Raw genomic sequence first — 14,808 nt, 5'->3', positions numbered from 1 at the left:
TGGTCGCGACGCAATGTTACGCTATGGTACATGCCCATTGTCTGCCGCGAACGTGCCGTCTTCTAACCAGTTTCTAACCATCCCCATCGATCGCAGGCTCTGGAGCAGCTCGCGGCCATGGTCAAGTCGCTCCAACCCCGCCATGCAAAGCAATAACCACGCGAAAAACACACTCATCCGCCCCCTTCTCTATCGCGTTCGTTTACATCTTCCCCTCGACGGTGTGTCACCCCTACAACACTTTCCATTGTATCTCTCTCACCCTCTTCAAGGTTTCTGTCCTCCGTCCCCACCGCTTTGCATTCCTCCGTGTCGATATCCTCGTCAGTCTCCAATCGACACCCAAGCAGACAAATCCCTTAACCCAGTCCAATGGTGCGCTTCGCCGCCCTCTCCTCGCTGCAAAAGCGCGTCAACCGCGTGCTCGTCGTCGGGTCCCTCGAGACGCTCCAGACCCAAGGCGCGGCCGACAGCTTCTTGCAGCAGACGCTGGTCAAGGCCTCCGCCACGTTCGCAGGTGCCAACCCGCAGCTGCTGCAGCACGCGCTGGACACGCTGCGGCCCAGCGCAGACAGCGGCGCCACGTCCGAGCTGCTACTGAGTCGCGAGTCGAGCGTCGACGCGTTGCCCGTGACGCTGCACGCGCTGCCGACGCAGGTCTCGCGTTCCAACAGCTTCGCGCGGCCGCACGCCATCGCGTCCTTCGTCAAGAGCCACAGCCAGTTGGTGACCAAGAGAGACCAGCAAGAGCAGGACGACGTGGTACTCGTGGTGCTCATGCTACCAGGGCACAGCGACACGTGGTTCGCGGCCGGTGCAGCCGTGGCGCGCGCGGCTCCGCTGTACGAGCACAAGCTGCTGCGAACCAACGGTCTGCCCGTAACGGAGACCAAACCGGACAAGCTCGAGGTGGTGTACCAGACGCCGCTCTCGAGTGACGAGACGACGCTCGTGCAGCACACGGCCGACGCCATCCAACTGGCCACGAGACTCGTGGACGCCCCGCCCAATGAACTGCACTCGGACGCATTCATTGCCGAGGCGCGTGCAGTGGCGCAGCGGACCGGCGCCAAGATTGCAGTCATCCAGGGGGAAGAGCTGCGTGAACAGGGCTTTGGAGGCATCTACGGCGTCGGGAAGGCGGCCGCGCACAAACCGGCGCTCGTGTGTTTGAGCCACGTGCCGGAGGGAGCTGCGGATACAAAAGGCGTGGCTATGGTGGGCAAAGGCATCATCTTCGACACGGGAGGTCTGTCCATCAAGACAGGCGGCTTCATGGTCGGTATGAAGCGCGACATGGGCGGCGCGGCGTCGCTCTTGGCGGCGTTCGAGGCGGCGTGTCACGCCAAGAACACGACGGACAAGACCCCGCTGCATGTGGTGCTCTGCGTGGCAGAAAACGCGGTGGGCCCCGAGTCCACGCGGGTGGATGACGTGCTCGTCATGTACTCGGGCAAGACCGTGGAGGTGAATAACACGGACGCGGAAGGTCGTCTGGTACTGGCCGACGGCGTGGCGTACGCTGCCAAGCACCTGAACCCCAAGGTGATCGTGGACATGGCTACGCTGACGGGCGCTCAAGGTATCGCGACAGGTAACCGCATCGGCGCCATCTACACGAACGACGGAGAGCTTGAGACTCTGGCTATCAAGGCTGGGAAAGTGTCGGGCGACCTGGTGCATCCGATGCCGTACGCGCCCGAGTTCCACCGCCTCGAGTTCAAGAGCACGGTGGCGGACATGAAGAACTCGGTCAAGAACCGCGCCAACGGACAGGTGTCGTGCGCCGGGCAGTTCATCGCGAATCACTTGGGTGAGTATGAGCAGACGGGCAAGTGGATCCACGTGGACATGGCGTTCCCTGTGTTCACTGCGGACGACGAGCGATCGACCGGCTTCGGAGTTGCGTTCATCCAATCGCTTCTGAAGGAGATCGACGGCGCGGGGTGGTAGGTTCTGGCCGCAGGTCGGTCGGTAGCAAGTGAGGACTTTCAGGCAAACTTGAATGACAGTTGAAGATTTTAGGTTGCAGGAATGGAACCGGGCAACTTCAGCATCTTATGTTGCGGAAGTAAAAAAAAGCGGTGTCGCGACTAGTGACAAGACCCTGAACGTGCAGACGCCCCGTTTCCTCGCAAGCAGAAGACGCAGTGCGCAACCCCGTGGCGTGGCGGCAGGCGGTGGGGCCTGCGTTGCACACGTTCCTGCAATATTGATAGTCGAGTCCCGAGTGGAGACGTAGGGGTATCCGCTGGGCGAACACGTCGAGTGGCTGAGGACGCAGAGGAGAGACAGAGGAGTGGAGATACACCCGACGCAAAAGAAAAGGAGCTGGACGAAATGTCGTTCGTGTGGGACTGGACGCACCACGAGTGGGGCCACTTTGAATTGCCAGCTCTTCGTCAGTTTTTCGAGCTGAGTGAGTGGTCGAATGATTTTGCCATTCATCAAGAAAACGCTGAGTTGGAAAATGTGAGGTTCTTCAGGAACCACTAGAGTGAGCATATTATGCTAGCACTGGAAGATTTCTATCGGGAAAACAGGCTTTGCCTAGTTCCGTAGGCAAGAACACGCTTCTCTTCCTGACTCAGTAAGCAGGGTTCGAGTACGCAGCAGGTCGTCAAACTGTCTTACGAAAGCTCGGCACAAGTGACGAGCTAGCGGTAGGATAGAAGCGTCTTGATGGGCCATACACGTGGCCGAAGCCGCATGGACGAAAATTGCGGTTACCACTGCAGCTCTGCAGTGCGGGTGTCTCTTAGTCATAGCCGGGGCGTCCATACGTTTTGACTTCCCGGTCGTCTTTCCGTCCACTAAGTCCGACCTGATTGCGAATCGACGCTTGACTTGATCTCACTATGCTCTGGAACCTTCGCGATCGGGGTCTGGAACCTTCGCGACTATCCCAGTGATCGACACTCCCAGCCACTTCAACGTCGCTCATTATCCAATCTGCCCTTTGACACGCAAGTCAAACAACAACAACAACCACTAACTAAACCACCAATGGAGACCCAGACATCCGACAAGAGCCGCCTCCAGGCCATCGAGCGCAAGGTGCAGAACGTCCAGGAGACGCTGCGCACGCGGCTGCCGGCCCAGTTCCGCCACGAGGCTGCGCTCGTGTGCGCCGCCAAGTGGCGACTGCGCGCACTGCAGCCCGCGGACGCCTCGTCCGTCGTCAAAAAGGTGCGACTGGAACTCGGCGCCTTCGACTACCGCGTGAAGGAGCAGGCGGAGCTGCTCACCCGTTACCTGCTGGAGCTGGACGACGTTCTGAGCCGCGGAGACGCCGACATCAAGCGCAACCGTAAGGCGCTGGTGGTCGCCATCCAGCAGCTACTGCCCGAGGCCGACGCCTTGAAAGAGCGTAGCGCCAAGCTCAAGCAGTTCGCGGAGGTCGCACTGGGCGGCTTCGGAGCGCAGTCGCCCACGCCCTCGACGCCCGTTGACAGCGGCGCCGAGTCCGACGACATGCACGTGAAGTCGCTGTACGAAGAAAGTGAGGACAGCACTGAAGAGAGTGAAGAAGACGGCATGGAGGATGAAGATATGGAGCCTGAAGAGGAAGAAGAGGAAGAAGTCGCTCCTCCGCAAAAGACGCCGAGTCCGCAGGCGCTGGACGTGGACGTCAACTCACTGCCCGAGTGGCGGCCGTACTACCAGCTGCAGCGCCGACAGGATGGCATCTACCTCATCGCGCGCCTCTACAGCACGAACCCGAACGACGTGCGCGTGCAGTGGAACGAGCACAGCGGCGTCCTCCGCATCAGCGGCTTCCGACTGCCCACTCAGAAGGACGTCATGGTGTCTCGGCTCAGTGGCGCGCCCACGTTCGGTCGCTTTGAGATCGCCGAGCAGTTCCCGCGGAATTTGCTCGACATGGAGGAGGCCACGCAGCAGATTTCCGAGGACGGTACACTGCAGATCCGCATGCCGTTCCGCGCGGTGCGACGTCCGATGCGATACAATCCGGCGTCGCTCTTCCAGCCTCAGGACTGCTTCGTCTGGTAAGCAGCAGCCCCGACGTGTACGATAGATTAGGTTCTTCATATTCAGCAATACATTCTCCATGAACATCTACATGTTTCGTCCGGCCACAGTACAGAGGAGATAGGGAATGTGCATTGGAGTGTCGTTCACGACCAGCTCGAATAGAATAGACAGCAGATGAAAGCGACCACGACTTCAAAACCGATCTGCTCCGTTGCGATCCCCACGCAGCACCTCGAGCTTCATGTGGCCGCGTGCGGCTGCAGCCAGCGCGTTAAAAGCGCAATGGCCGTTGGTCCACAGCGCGCGATAAATATCCATCGCGTGTCAAACCAGCAGGAAGGGATCCACACTCTTTTTCGCACCTTTGCAGCCGATGGATCCCTACGTGGCAGCTCACCGTTGGCAAGCGACGTGAAGCATCGTACGGGCCACTTTGTCAAACGGTGGCACTTGTGGCAATGGTTTTTTCTAGTGGAGTGCAGTGCATGTACCCCCCAGGCTAGACGTGGACTTTTGCGCAAAAGGCAACTACTTGTTGCACAAAAGGCAACTACTTGTTGCACGGCTGCCACGTACGCGGGGGTTTCGTTTGCACGGTTTCGCCCGGTTCTAGCCAACGGATCCACTCGGACCTGAGTCTGCTCTCTTGCTTTCACTATACAATGGCGCTCGCATCTGATACCGTCGTTTAGCGCAAAAGCGGCATGGACGACAGCGGGTCACACGCAGATTTGCGCGACAGGACACAGAAGGGGGCGCCGAGGAGCTCGAGCATGAGCATGCTGGGCGCCATGACCGGCGCGGCCTCAAGAGAGTGAGTGCGCACTCTTCGTTTTGCACTGCAACTTGGCAGCGTCACTTTTCGCGCAACAATGGCCTTCCGCACACCGCTGGTGTTCCTCTCGTCGTGGACGCTGTGGCGCTATCTTGGCAGCTCGCAAATGTGCCCATTTTGCGGCTGCCCAGAGTCGATAACGCCACAACTAACTTCTTATTTGTGGTACGACAGGAGCTACGTGCTGACTGCGGCGGCGGTGATCTCCGGCTGCGCCTTGCTGGCCGCCAGAGGCGTCGGGGGCTCGCGTGCAGTCTCTAGCAAGCGCATCGTGGCTGGCAACTCGGAGCTCAACGCGTACATGACGCAGGTAACGTGAAATATGGCAGCCATGTCTAACTATGGTCAATTTATAATCTGATGTGTGGTATTTGCCGTATTCAACGCGCTGCAGGCGCTGCAGCCCTTACTGGACAAGTACACGCCAACATGGTGGACCAACTCGCACATCCAGTGCTTCTTGACGTTCCTGGTGCCCCAGTCGCCCGTCAAGTACAAGAGAGACGTGTTGACGCTGCAAGACGGCGGCCGGGCGTCTCTGGACTGGGCACTCCAGGCCGACCTCAAGTCTCCGCTAACCGAAGACGCTCCTATTGCCATCATCATGCACGGACTCGTGGGCTGCAGTGTCAACATGCGGTCTCTGTGTGCCGAAGCGCTGGCCCACGGGTTCCGGCCCGTGGTGTTCAACAAACGCGGCCACGGCGGCTTGAAACTCGCCACGCCCAAGCTGCAGCAGTTCGGCTGCGTGCAGGACCTGGCAGAAGCTATTGCTCACGTGGAGAAGTCCTTCCCAGAGAGTGAACTCTACGGCATCGGCTGCTCGGCTGGAGCGGGCCTGTTGTGCAGCTACTTGTGCGAACTGGGAGACCGCTCGCGTCTGCGAGCGGGAGTGCTCATCTCGCCAGGTTACAACGCCTTCGACCTCTTCTGCCAGGGCAAGATCAACCCCGTGTACGACTTCTTGATGACCTTCACGCTCAAGTCCTTCCTGCTGCGTCACAAGAAGGAGCTGGGGGGGGTCGTGGACTTGAACGCCGCGCTGCGGGCCACGAGCATCCGCGAGTTCGACCAGCACGTGTACATGAAGATGCACGGCTACGACGACCTCGAGTCGTACTGGAAGGTCAACAACCCCATGCGCGACGTGGACAACCTGAGCATGCCGCTGCTGTGCATCAACGCGCTGGACGACCCCGTGTGCACCAAGGAGACGATCCCGTACCACGAGTTCCGCAGGAAACCCAAGGCCATGCTCTTGGCCACGGGCGAGGGCAGCCACTGCGCCTTCTACGAGGGCAACTTCCAGCTCAAGTCGTGGTGCAATGGAGCCGCCATGACGTACCTCGACCGACTGCGAGAGTTCAACGCCAGCAGCGACGCTGAGAGCATTCCTGAGGCCAGCGGGGACGCTCCGACGGCTGCTGCTACAGCTTAGAGACGTAAGCAAGTCGCACCTTCATCGTGTTGACCTAGATCCGGACTGTATACGTACATATCAACTGCGCTCGTTCACTACCTACTTGGCTAATCCGCAATACCCGTCGTCCTCGTAGTAGTCGCAGGTGTACAGCGGGTTGCAAGCAGCTGCTGTCGAAGGGTACCCAGGGATGCCAAGCGGAGCGATGACATTCTTCCCATTCGAGGAGCTCATGGGAAGGCACCGGAAGAAACAAGCGAAGAAGCTCGTGATCGGAGACGGCGGCGAGTTCTTGTGCTTGGTGTCCGAGTACTTGCTCTCGAGCGTGTCGAACGGGAAGGCCTGTTCCCCACCATTTCTCCGCATCGGGGAGCTCTCTGGACTGCCGTCGATGTAATCGGGTCCCGAACGCTGGTGCAGTGACGCATTCTCGTCGTCCTCGTTGCTGGAAGAGTGGTCAAGCGCGTCCGAGTCCGAGTCCCCTCGAGCACTCAGAATCGCCTCACCCAGCAACGCCGACAAGCGCCGGGCATCGGTCTTCACCTCGTGCAGCTTGCTCTTGACCGCTTCTCGGGCTGCCAGCTTCTGCTCCCGCTCCTTCACGGACCGCTCCAGATCCTCCGACGTTTTCGCCTGGGTCAAGAGTTCATCTTCGACCGCATTCACCCACCGCTTGCGCTCGAGACTCGAGCGAGCTCGGCACTTGACCTGTCGGCCAGGAACCACGTGAATCGAAAACTCGTCTTCGTCCCCATCGTGTACTGCGATGTCCAGAAGCTCGTACACGGCTACGGGCGTGGGCGCTTCGCCCGAGGAAATGGCCTGCGACTGGTTCGCGTACACAAGCCAGTGGGGGCCCACGACAACGCAGTAGCGCGTCTTCCAGAGCTTGAGCGGCTTCATCTTGATCGTCTTCTTCTTCTCGGTCGACTTGTTGGAGTCCTTGAGCTTGAGATAGCCCTCCATCCGCGCTCCAGACACGAAGGGTAACGTTGCATCCCTGGAGACCGTGCTCTCGGACGTCTCTTTCGTGGTTGCAGCAGTGATCGCGCTCCTCCACCGTGAGGCTTCGGTCGCGTCTACGGCGGTACATTCCAAGTACACGCCGCTGCTCGTCTCGACGCGGAAGCCTGAGCCTTTCAAGGTCGCACACCCGGTCCGACCGATGTTGGCGAACACTGGACGCCATTTCTCCACTCCGACCAGCTCGTGCTGCTCCAAGGCCGATTTCGATCTGTCGTCGCTGTCTTTGCTTTCATCTGCCTCGCGGTTCTCCGAGTAAATCGACAACTTGCTTCCTTCGAGCACCACGAAGCGAGCTCGCCAAATGGAGCCCAAGTTGTGGTGCCGTACTTGCAGCTGCCCCTCAGTCCTGGCCACGTTTGAGACGGTACCGGCGCTACTGTTTTGCGCTGCTTCGGCACTTGCGGCGATACTGGCGAGATGAGCTGCCACTTCCTGCGTGAACTTCCGCTCGGACAAACTCATGGATCGCTCGGCCACGACGAAATTCAGTTCATGCTGCAGTACGTGGATCCACTGCTCCTTGGCCTCAATAGTTGGGGCCGTGAAGCACGGGCCGTGGCGAGATCCTTTGACTTCCACCTTGAAACCAAGGTTCTCGTTCTCCTTGCCAATTGTCAGCCAAGATACCGTCGGGGCGTCCCAGGAAGAGCACCCGGTGACTTCGACATCGAGTGACGGAGGCTCTTCTTCTGACGAGAGGTCCCTCCTGGAGGAAGTAGCAGCCGCGGCTGTAGCAGCTTCTCGAGATTGATAACAGCGTAGTCGGCAGCCTACAAGAACTGCATACACGCGGTCCATCGGCTTCATCTTGGAGCTGCCTGGCAATCGGATCGGAGACGTTGACGTCTGCCACGGCGTTAGAACCCCCTCCATGGCTGCCGTTCGGAAGACGAAAAAGGAGGCAACCGCGCTCGTAGTCGACGCGTCTGTGGCAGCTTCGTCTGAAAGCCAGTCGACTTCCACCGTTAACGGCTTGTCTTCGAACCCGCTGTCGTCTCCGCTGCTATCGTCTTCGTCACTCCCACTGGCACCTTCACGCGCATCCTCGCTACTCGGTTCTCCTTCATGCACTTCTTCGTAGTCCCGTTCGAGCCTGAGCATGATTTTCTCATCGGCCAGAAGCGCTTCTCCTCTCGCCAAGTCGATGCGGCTCGCGAACGCCTCCATCCACATGTCCCGCTGCGACGGCAGCGTCGGGAAAAACTCGAGCATTGCAGTGTGAGGCTCATGGTCGTTGTTCATGTCGTCTGCAGTTGCATTGCCGCCGTCTCTCAACGGATGGAGCAGCACGGCGAAGGCATTTGACGAAGGCACTGCCTCCTTCGCTCCTGGGAAGAGGTGGCGCAGATTCGACTTCGTCTTGGGGCTGTGCGAAGACACATCAAGCGAGGCCACCCCCTCTGACAGCAATTCAACGGCCTGAGCTTCGCACGCGGGTACATCTCGGCGGTAATAAGCACTCTCGTCTTCGTAGACAGCAACATGGGCCCGCATTGTCAGCACCACGAAGCCTTCGTGCGGGATCGGCACTTGGGAAGCATGTCGAGCTTCGCCAGAAGAGAGCGGGGATTGAGCGAGTCGGAAGGATAAGTAGCCCGTCACCGGGGGCTCCTCTTCTTCGTGTTGCTTCGGAACGACAGGAGAAGACACGACAATCTCACCGTCCTCGTTAAAGCCGCGCTCTCGCCTGTCAACCAAGCTTCGACGGCCCGGGGACATTGGCGCTTGGGTCTCCAGCAGCTGCTCCTCCAGCATCTCAAGAGCTGCGGCTTGTTCAGCACCCAGACGAAGCTGCCGGATCCACTTTGCTCGCTCGGCATCGGTTGCTGCGCTACAGCTCAGCACAAACTGCTCTTGAGTCACGATCTGGAAGGGGAAGCGAGGTGCTCGGTTGCTGGCCGTCACAGGCCAGCAACGAGCACTCGGGGCCCACGCGCGAGTGCTGACGACTCGAAAGCGCGCTTGTTCAGCTCCCAGCTTCTCAGACGACGTTGCTTTGGTTATCGCAAACTCGTTACCATTTTCCAGAGCCACACAGCGCTCTTCAATCGGCGTTGCAAGCTCTCGTCGCTTCCAATGATCCTCTTGAGCACAGTCAAAGTCGAGCCGCAGCAGGAGGAACCCTCTCGCGTCCACTGTGCCGCCGCTAGCAAGTGCTTCTCTGGAGTGAGGGCCGTCATCGGCTAGCAAACTCTGTGCCAGCACCGTGTCCAGCGCTGCACGTAGCACCTGCGTCCACAAGCGCTTCTCCATAGTATCGCGTGCCTCGAATCGGAGCCACTCGTGGTCACTGGTCTCCACAGCGAAGCGAGTCGCTGTTGAATGGCGCGAGTCATCGTCTTTCACTGCCAACACCGTCATACCGTCACCCAAGCCAGCACCGCCACTCTTGAACCCCTCACGAGTGGCAAAAAGCGTAAGCGTCAAGCCGTCAAGAGCGACATACACGGTTTGAGCGCGCTTCCAGAGCGAATTGGAGCTGTCACCGACCGTCTTTTTCAAGTACCCGTCCAGTTTGAGAGTCGCCAGCGCTGTGGCCTGCTCAGGCAGCGGTGGAAGAAGTGTCAAGAGGGCTTCATCCGCCGCGAGGCCTGTCCCGTAGGCTTCATCGATAGCCTGCAGCAGCGCCAACTCACGTTGTGCGTAGCAGCTCAACAGCAGATCCAAGTCTGGCAGCTTTGCTGGGTTTCGTACACGGTAAAAGTCTGCCAGCTTTTCGCGAAATTGCTCTCGTAGCTGTCGCTCGTGCTCGGTTTCGGCCTCGTCGTCGCCTTCCTCAATCTCAGCTCGTCGTTGTTGGTTTCGAGCGAGCGCGATGCCGCGGCGAATGGCATCGACCCACAGCTGCTTCTCCTTGGCCGTCGACGCAGCACAGAAGAACGTTTTACCGTCGCTAGTCTCAAGCTCCATCCCGTGCTCGTAACTGTGCGTGGCTGTTTTCCCATGCCAGTCGCCTACAACCGCAACGCGAAATTTGCCAAGTGGAGCTGTCGTGGCTCCACCGCCAGGATTTTTGCTGTCGTCGTGGGTAACGAAGTACGAGAGTTCGTTGCCCAGGAGCACACAGTACCTCTTGCGCATGGACGGGATCTTGTGTCCGCGTTTCATGAGGTAACCCTCCACCAGAATGGCCTCGTTCACTGGGCCTTCGGTGGTTGGTTTGCTCGGAGAAATACTCACATGCTCTTCTGCGTATTTCGCAGCGAGATCGGCACACAAAGACGTACACACCGGGTCGGTAGCAAGCTGGCTTTTGTAGACCGTGTCGATTTGCTCCAGCAGAGCACCTTCGCGTCCCTGAAACGAGTGGAGGAGTGAATCCACGTCAGAAACCTTCGACGGGTTGTGCTTGTCGTAAAAGTCCACGATCCGTGTGCGAAGCTGCTGAAAGGATCCGCCGGTGCTTTCGTTCTGCTTGCCCTCAAGCTTCGCTCCGTCCTGTGGAGGCGGACTGGCAACTGCAGCACGTAAAGCGTGGATCCAATCGTGCAAAATCTCAGCAGCGTCGGAACGGAGCAAGATGACGCCGTTGGTTTGGGTTTCTAAGCGGAATGCCATCGTCTCGGCGAGTTTCGCGGTCACGGGGTGAAGGCTGACGACTGTATCTGCCAGCAAGGCAGAGTGTCCACTGTGCGCCACCACGCTGCTGTCAAAGCATTGCCAGTTGGTTCCTTCAAGTACACAGAAGCACTTGCGGAAGGAAGTACCCAGCCTCGGGTGTTTCACTGCTAGGTAGCCCTCCCGGTGGACTGGAGCACTCGGGCCACTCGGGCGTGAGTTCGGAGGCGATGCTTGAGGAAGAAAAGCCGTAAAACTGCCATCAGAGCTCGCATTAGTGCCATACGTTGCATCCAGCGCAGCCAGAAGCTGCCGCTCACGACCGGCGAAGCTGCTCATCAATGTCTCCACGTCACCGACACGTTTCGGGTTGTGCTGCTCATAAAACTCCACCAACTTTTCCTGAAAAGTAGTGGCCTGGGTCGAAATGACGCGTAGACTCTCAGCCGTACCAGATACAGTTGGGGGAGGCTCCTGGGCGGTATTAGGCTCTGCTGCTGCCGCACTCAGCCCACTAAGGAGTTTCTCCATCCACTTCTGCTTCGCTTCTGAGGTTTTTGCCTGGAGTACCAGCAGCTCCGTCGAGGATCCAGCACCTTTGCCGTCCACCTCGTACCCTCCAGACAAGAAGAACTGCAGCTGCTGATCCACCATAGTCGATCGATTCATTGTTGGTGATGGTGTCGGGTAGTCGTGAACTCCAGTCACTAGGAACACCGCCGAGGGTGGCCCAGTCTTGCTTTGCTGCTCCGACTCAAAGCGCTCGAGTCGATTTCCAGACAAGATACAGAAGCTAGCACTGCTCTCCTTGTTCCACGTAAGCCAGTCCGTGAGGTTACTAGGCGCTCTCGTTGCTGGGGAAGGCGGAGCACTGTGAGTGGATCGAACTGGTTTCGGTGACGGTGGCTGTGTGGAGTTCATCAGCGCCGCTAGCATGAGCTGGACAGTGGAGTCTTTCCCCATTGTCGTGCCATAGAGGCGATCGAGGTGCTCGACGAGAGCTTGCTCACGCCCTTGGTACCGTGACAGCAGCATTGGTACGTCTCCCAACTTGCCGGGATGATACTCGGCATAGTATTGCTGTAAAATGGACAGGAACTCACGTCGGGCCGAAGCATACGAAGGTCGACGTTGAGGCTGAGCAGTCTTCTCTTCATCGTTGTCTGAGGGGTGATTGAACATACTGGAGCCACGCTTAGCATCGTGCCGGTACCGCAGCAGCGCCTGCTGCACGCCATTCACCCAGCGATTCTTCTCCTGGAGACTGGGCGCGCTGCAGTAAATGCTCTGATGCTCCGTTGTCTGGATCAAGAAGCCTTGATCGTAATGCATCAGAGTGGCGTGGCCGTCCCAGCTAGACACACCACAAACGTGAAACGTGGTGCTGCGAATTGCGGGAACCTGTTGAGCTCGCTCCGGCGCTGCGGTACTTGCCGCCTCTTGATGTGTAGTGAAGACGTACAGCGTGAGAGCCCTCAGAACACAGTACTTCTTCTTCATGGTCTCCTCCAGCGAGCTTTTCCCAACCAAGTAGCCTTCCACGACCACCTCAGAGGTTAACTCCGCTGCTTCCACAGTCTCCTCGGGCTTTTGACTGGAAGCAAACGCCTTGGGTGCCTCCTTCTTGGCTTCGTCGCTACTCTGTCGTTTGGGCGACAATGGAGTTGACGCCAACAAGTCGAACGAGTCTCGACGTGCTTTAGCAGCTCGAGCTCGATGAGGAGACAACGGCGGCATGGTGAGCCCCACGTGCAGTGCTGCGATCCAGTCCTCCTGGCTCTTCTTGAGCGGTGCACAGCAGCGAAGCGTCTTCCCTTCTACAGTGAGCACAGCAAACGGATGTGGATGCTGCTCGTTTGAGCTTGCCTTGGAGCTGCCGAACGGCACCACGAGTCTTCGAAGCGGTGATGTCGGTTTGACTTTACCATCCCACTCGGCCACCTCGGCAACGTGGAGGACGCCGCTCGGAGCGTCCATCTTGTTGACAAAAGCGTCCTGGTCGTGGTACCAGCAAAGCGTATTGCCCGTCAAGACGTAGTAGCGTCGGTGCATCGAGGTGCGCATCGGATGCTGACATAGCAAGTAGCCCTCGACCAGTGGGTCTAGTTGAGAAGGCCTCGTGTTGACCCCTTCACCATTTTCGTCTCCCCACGACGCCAGTTTCTTGGTTCTTTGCTTGGCGCGCTGAGCGTCTTCGAGACTCTTGGCCGCGACTTGACGCAGCACTTTGCTCTGCTCTGCGCATTGCTGGACACGCACTACGAGCTCCTGCTGCTCTACGGCGTTCGCCTCCGTCTGCAGCTCAAGCAGCTCACCGTTTCGGGAATGGGTAGCTTCGGCACTTGCGGCCACCTCCACTTTGGCTGCCAGTCGCTCCACCGCCTCCATGGCTTGGTCAAACGACGAAGACTCGTCCGAGCCGATGGACGACGCGTGGACTCGCTGTCTCGCCTCCTCGAGCGCACTTTGCAGCGCCTGCAGCTTCTGCAGCGCCTCGCCCTGCAACGCCCGCGCGGTCTCCAGCTGCGTCTTGAGCTCGACTGCGATCTCTCGGTTCTGCTGCAACGCCGCCTCGGCGTTGGCCTGGTCTCGGTGCTGCCTGCCCGCAGCCTCCACCGCCTCCGTGGCCTGCTGGACCGCGCGGGTGTGGCGCTGCGCGTCCTTCATGAGCTCGTCCTGAACCTCCGCGATCTCCTCCTGCGCCAGTCGGTCCGGTTCCTTGAGTGCGTGTTGCAGCGCCTCAAGCCAAAGCTGCTGCGTCTCCCGCGAGTCTGCGCGGACTTGTAGTGTGCCACCTCCGTCCACGTCCAGGTACCGGAGCACGATGTGCGGAGGGTGCGTCGTGTCCGTGGAGGGTGCACCCGGCATGATGCGAAAGTCGACCACCTCCAGCACCCGTTGGGGCACGGCGCCGGACCGCTGCGCCTCGTCCTGCGTGGCGTGGAAGGCCACCATGGTGCCTTTGAGCACGGCGTAGTGCCGCTTCCTGCAGGGCACACAACAATTGAGTCTGCGAGGACAGGACGGAGGCAAAACGTGAACGACCACCTACATGCTCGGCACCTTGCGGCCCTTCTTCCAGAGGTAGCCCTCCATCGACGGTCCTCACTAAACGCACGGGAATCTATGAACTATACTACAAGTCTCCGATCCGAAACCAGACCCGTGAAAAGACGCGATCCTCCAGACTGTTGCTCGTCATTCCTTCAGCTCTGGATCGCCGTGACGGATTTGAAGGTGCGGTCGCAGAGGTATCACGCCGCCACACGTCACCGTGAACAACTCGAAGAAACAACCTCCAGACTTGGCGAAACTGGAAGACTCCGAGCCACTGTGGCTGTGGGGCTGCCACACCCACGACCTGGTCGAGGTCTGCCATCCATAGTGGTAGACTCGCCAAAGTAGAGACTCGTAATATAGAGCGCACGCCTTCCGTCCTTACCACATGCGAATTCAAAGCTCGGTGATCGCTCGCTCGCGACGGCCGTGGGTTATTATTTGTCGAGCCATTGCCGTTGGAGCATGGAGCAGCTCGCTCGCCGGCCAGCTGCGCGCTCGACGTCTTCTGCGCCACCATGCTAGCGTCCACCTGCCGACGCCGATGACATGACGAGCGACAGTTGGCAAGCGTTCCGTCAGGTTGTTGTCGCCACGTTGGACAGGGTGAGAGGAGCCATATCGACCACCACAGCCGTCAATCACGAGCTGTGTGCAACGCCTGGCCGTGAGTCAACGGCGAAAGCGTTGATCCTTTCGCTCCTGATGTCGTGGCGTCCGTCAACAGCACTTCCCAGCCCGGCACTGCACGGACAGGTGGCGCGCGCATACCAGCGTGGCGAGACGAGCTCAAGTATTTCGTTGTCGGACGACCGGACGAAGTGGAGTCGCTCCTTTTTGCCGCCTTCACTGCTCTTCCTCATGTCACTCCAGTCACGTCAGCGTGCACTTTCGAAAACCACGCGAGAGCAGCAAG

The 14,808-nt window shown here is 59.1% G+C and overlaps 4 protein-coding genes across 4 annotated transcripts; 3 read left to right on the top strand and 1 right to left on the bottom strand.

Annotated features, from left to right (window-relative positions):
• Window positions 1-777: 777 nt before the first annotated feature.
• On the top strand, window positions 778-1,953 carry KRP23_14096 (putative aminopeptidase NPEPL1; the record flags this gene model as incomplete). Its single annotated transcript, XM_067884886.1, has 1 exon — window positions 778-1,953. The coding sequence occupies one exon, from the start codon at window positions 778-780 to the stop codon at window positions 1,951-1,953; it is 1,176 nt and encodes a 391-aa protein (XP_067737650.1).
• A 1,053-nt stretch (window positions 1,954-3,006) lies between these two features.
• Window positions 3,007-4,014, top strand: KRP23_14095 (uncharacterized protein; the record flags this gene model as incomplete). The annotated part of the gene is made up of 1 exon (XM_067884885.1): window positions 3,007-4,014. One exon carries the CDS (start codon window positions 3,007-3,009, stop codon window positions 4,012-4,014), a length of 1,008 nt encoding a protein of 335 aa, XP_067737649.1.
• A 686-nt stretch (window positions 4,015-4,700) lies between these two features.
• On the top strand, window positions 4,701-6,269 carry KRP23_14094 (Protein ABHD15; the record flags this gene model as incomplete). Its single annotated transcript, XM_067884884.1, has 3 exons — window positions 4,701-4,810; window positions 5,006-5,141; window positions 5,226-6,269. 3 exons carry the CDS (start codon window positions 4,701-4,703, stop codon window positions 6,267-6,269), a joined length of 1,290 nt encoding a protein of 429 aa, XP_067737648.1.
• An 81-nt stretch (window positions 6,270-6,350) lies between these two features.
• KRP23_14093 (uncharacterized protein) lies at window positions 6,351-13,931 on the bottom strand (the record flags this gene model as incomplete). Its single annotated transcript, XM_067884883.1, has 2 exons — window positions 6,351-13,821; window positions 13,888-13,931. The coding sequence occupies 2 exons, from the start codon at window positions 13,929-13,931 to the stop codon at window positions 6,351-6,353; spliced, it is 7,515 nt and encodes a 2,504-aa protein (XP_067737647.1).
• Window positions 13,932-14,808: the final 877 nt, after the last annotated feature.

This window comes from Phytophthora ramorum, assembly GCF_020800215.1.
Source record: "Phytophthora ramorum isolate Pr-102 chromosome Unknown Phyram_PR-102_s0020, whole genome shotgun sequence".
Taxonomy (NCBI): Eukaryota; Oomycota; class Peronosporomycetes; order Peronosporales; family Peronosporaceae; genus Phytophthora; species Phytophthora ramorum.
The sequence above is the reverse complement of the archived record's forward strand: the minus strand, read 5'-3'. Positions and strand labels throughout refer to the sequence as shown.